Source organism: Etheostoma spectabile, unplaced genomic scaffold (assembly GCF_008692095.1).
Source record: "Etheostoma spectabile isolate EspeVRDwgs_2016 unplaced genomic scaffold, UIUC_Espe_1.0 scaffold502, whole genome shotgun sequence".
NCBI classification, from domain to species: domain Eukaryota; kingdom Metazoa; phylum Chordata; class Actinopteri; order Perciformes; family Percidae; genus Etheostoma; species Etheostoma spectabile.
Window position 1 is genome coordinate 175,919 of NW_022605621.1, and position 3,231 is coordinate 179,149.

Here is a 3,231-nt window from a genome sequence, read left to right on the forward strand (position 1 = left end):
CTGTGTGTGTGTTGTTGTTCTCTGTTGTGCGTGTCTGTGTTTCTCTGTGTGTGTGTGGTGGTGGTGTGTGTGTGTTGTGTGTGTGTTGTGTTTGTTGTGGTGTGTGTGTGTGTGTGGTGTGTGTGTGTGTGTGTTGTGTGTGGTGGGGGGGTGTGTCTGCCCTTGGTAAGGCGCCCAAGCAATTTTATAATTCATGGTCATAAATTAAATCCATTATCCTTATTTTTGAGTAAAAAAAACTGAAGTTATGAATTATTTTGCTCCAGAGCACCTTGGCAGAGCCGAGGTAACTGGAATCTCTCCCAGCTACCCAGTCCACCACCATACTGTGGTCCGTATGGGGACTTGACCACGACCCTGCGGTTTCCCACCCAACTGCCTACTGACTGAGCTACTGCCCCCCCAGTACCAAACGCATACACTATCAATGGAAAATATTCTAAAAATGCAAAGCACAACATGGTGTCAACATAAAACACGGCGCTTTTAAGCTGGAAAGCGCCGAAAAACTCATCTCTTCCTCATAAGTGTTTGAATCCAAACCCCAATCTTTATCCTAAACTTAACGAGTGGTTTTGGTGCCTAAACTAAACCGTGGTCGCTGCACGACGCTCTCTTTTCCTGGCTGAACTCCCCCACCACGGCCCCTGAAAGCACCGTGGTTCTGCGCGCTGCCAGCCGGCTCACAGTCCACCTATCGGGTCCGTGAACACCCCCGCCGCTGGTAGCCGGCGTCCCGGAGCTTTACGGAATTTAAAATACTTCTATTTTCTGTCTAAATCATGTCTGTTGGTGAAGTAGCATTGATCACTTTGAGGGGGGGGGGTTCATTCTGTCCCCATTGCACCCTGATTACAGCGTCCATGACCTTCGATAGAAAGAGTCGAGGGTTATGTGGAGCAGGCTCTGATGTGAACGAGTGGTTTCGTACCTGGCATTTCTCTTGTGGTGTGATGTCTCCTGCGTCTGAGCGCGTGCAGACTGCACACGTCACCACTATTCCAACTGCAAGACAGATATGGGAGTTACTGTGGGCAGATGTCACACTTTCATTTTAAAATATCTCATTTTCTACGTTCCTGATGTTTTGTCCTTTCTGGCTTTACTCGCTACTTGCATATGAACATGACGCACACTTATTCATCGTTGTCAGATCTGTTAAAGGGTATTCAACCTGGACCCTTTCCCCCCCATGTTTTTTTGTGTGTCTAGTAACTGATAGGAACGACAGTCTCTGAAATTGGTCGAGTATTAGCAAGGACCACTGGGACTGCGTCCACTAAAAGTTCTGTTGTTGCTGTCTGCAACATTATGGGATGGATCCCTACAAGATAGACCTTTTAGTTAAAGAGTAATCCTTTTAGTTTAACATAAACAGAATCACCATCACCAAACCCACCAGACTCCACTGTAATAATCACTACTTTTCGTGTGTATAGAGCACTATCTCCACCAGACTCCATGTAATAATCACTGACTTTTACGCGGTATAGAGCAGCATATCTCCACCAGACTCCATGTAAATAATCACTACTTTTGCTGGTAGAGCAGCATATCTCCACCAACTCCATGTAAATAATCACTACTTTTAGCGTGTATAGAGCACGCATATCTCCCACCACGCCCATGTAATAATCACTACTTTTTGTGTATGAGCAGCATATCTCCACCAGACTCCATGTAAAATCACTACTTTGGCTGTATAGAGCATCATATCTCCACCAACTCCATGTAATATCACTACTTTTGGCTGTATAGAGCAGCATTCTCCCCAGACTCCATGTAAATAATCACACTTTTAAGCGTGTATAGAGCAGCATATCTCCACCAGACTCCATGTAAATAATCACTACTTTTAGCATGTTAGAGCATAGCATATATCTCCACCAGACTCCATGTAAATATCACTACTTTTAGCGGTATAGGCAGGCACTATCTCCACCAGATACTCTTTAACTAAAAGGTCTATCTCTGTAGGGATCCATCCCATAATGTTGTCAGACAGCAACAACAGAACTTTTAGTGGACGCAGACTCCCAGCTGGTTCCTTGCTTAATACTCGACCAATTTCAGAGACTGTAGTTCCTATCAGTTACTTAGACACACAAAAACATGGGGGGGAAAGGGTCCAGGTTGAAAATACCCTTTAACAGATCTGACAACGATGAAATAAGTGTGCCGTCAGTGTTCATTATGCAAGTAGCGAGTAAAGCCAGAAAGGACAAAACATCCAGGAACGTAAGAAAATGATGATATTTTAAAAATGAAAGTGTGACATCTGCCCACAGTAACTCCCATATCTGTCTTGCAGTTGGACTACGTGGTGACGTGTGCAGTCTGCACGCGCTCAGACGCAGGAGACATCCACATCCACAAGAAGAAATGCCAGGTACGAAACCACTCGTCACATCAGAGCTGCTCCACATAACCCTCGACTCTTTCTATCGAAGGTCATGGACGCTGTAATCAGGGTGCAATGGGGACAGAATGAACCCCCCCCCCCCTCAAAGTGATCAATGCTACTTCACCAACACATGAGTTTAGAGACGCGGAACTAGAATATTTATAACAATTCCGTAAAGCTTCGAACGGACCCCGTGGGCGGTAATACCAGCGTCGGAGGTTATATGCTACCCCGATAGTGACAAGTGTAGAGCCGGGCTGCAAGGGAGGGCTACGTCCAAGGACCACGGTGCTTTGCAGGGGCCGGTTGTGGGGAGAGAAGAACTTCAGGACCAGGAAACGAGCGTACGTGCAACGACCACGTTTTTAGTTTTAGGGCAAGCCGCCACCCAAGAGCTGGGTCGTTAAGATTGTAGATAACGATTGGTTGTTGTGGATGTCAAACACTTATTATGCAAGGATATTGGAGTTTTTGTTCGGTTAATTTCGGCGCTTTCCAGCTTAAAAGCGCCGTGTTTTATGTTGACACCATGTTGTACTTTTGCATTTTTAGAATATTTTCCATTGAATAGTGATATGCGTTGGTACATTGGGGGGGCAGTAGCTCAGTCAGTAGGCAGTTGGGTTGGGAACCGCAGGGTCGCTGGTTCAAGTCCCCATACGGACCACAGTATGGTGGTGGACTGGTAGCTGGAGAGATGCCAGTTCACCTCCTGGGCTCTGCCAAGGTGCTCTGGAGCAATATAATTCATAACTTCAGTTTTTTTTTACTCAAAAATAAAGTATAATTGGATTTAATTTATTGACCATGAATTATAAAATTGCTTG

The 3,231-nt window shown here is 45.4% G+C and overlaps 1 protein-coding gene across 1 annotated transcript in view; it reads left to right on the forward strand.

Moving 5' to 3' along the window:
- Positions 1-3,231, forward strand: part of kiaa0930 — a 38,874-nt gene that overhangs the window by 10,651 nt on the left and 24,992 nt on the right. Inside the window, exon 5 of the mRNA XM_032511883.1 lies at positions 2,312-2,389. Coding sequence (XP_032367774.1) covers positions 2,312-2,389 — 78 coding nt within the window. The remainder of the gene's footprint in view (positions 1-2,311; positions 2,390-3,231) is intronic.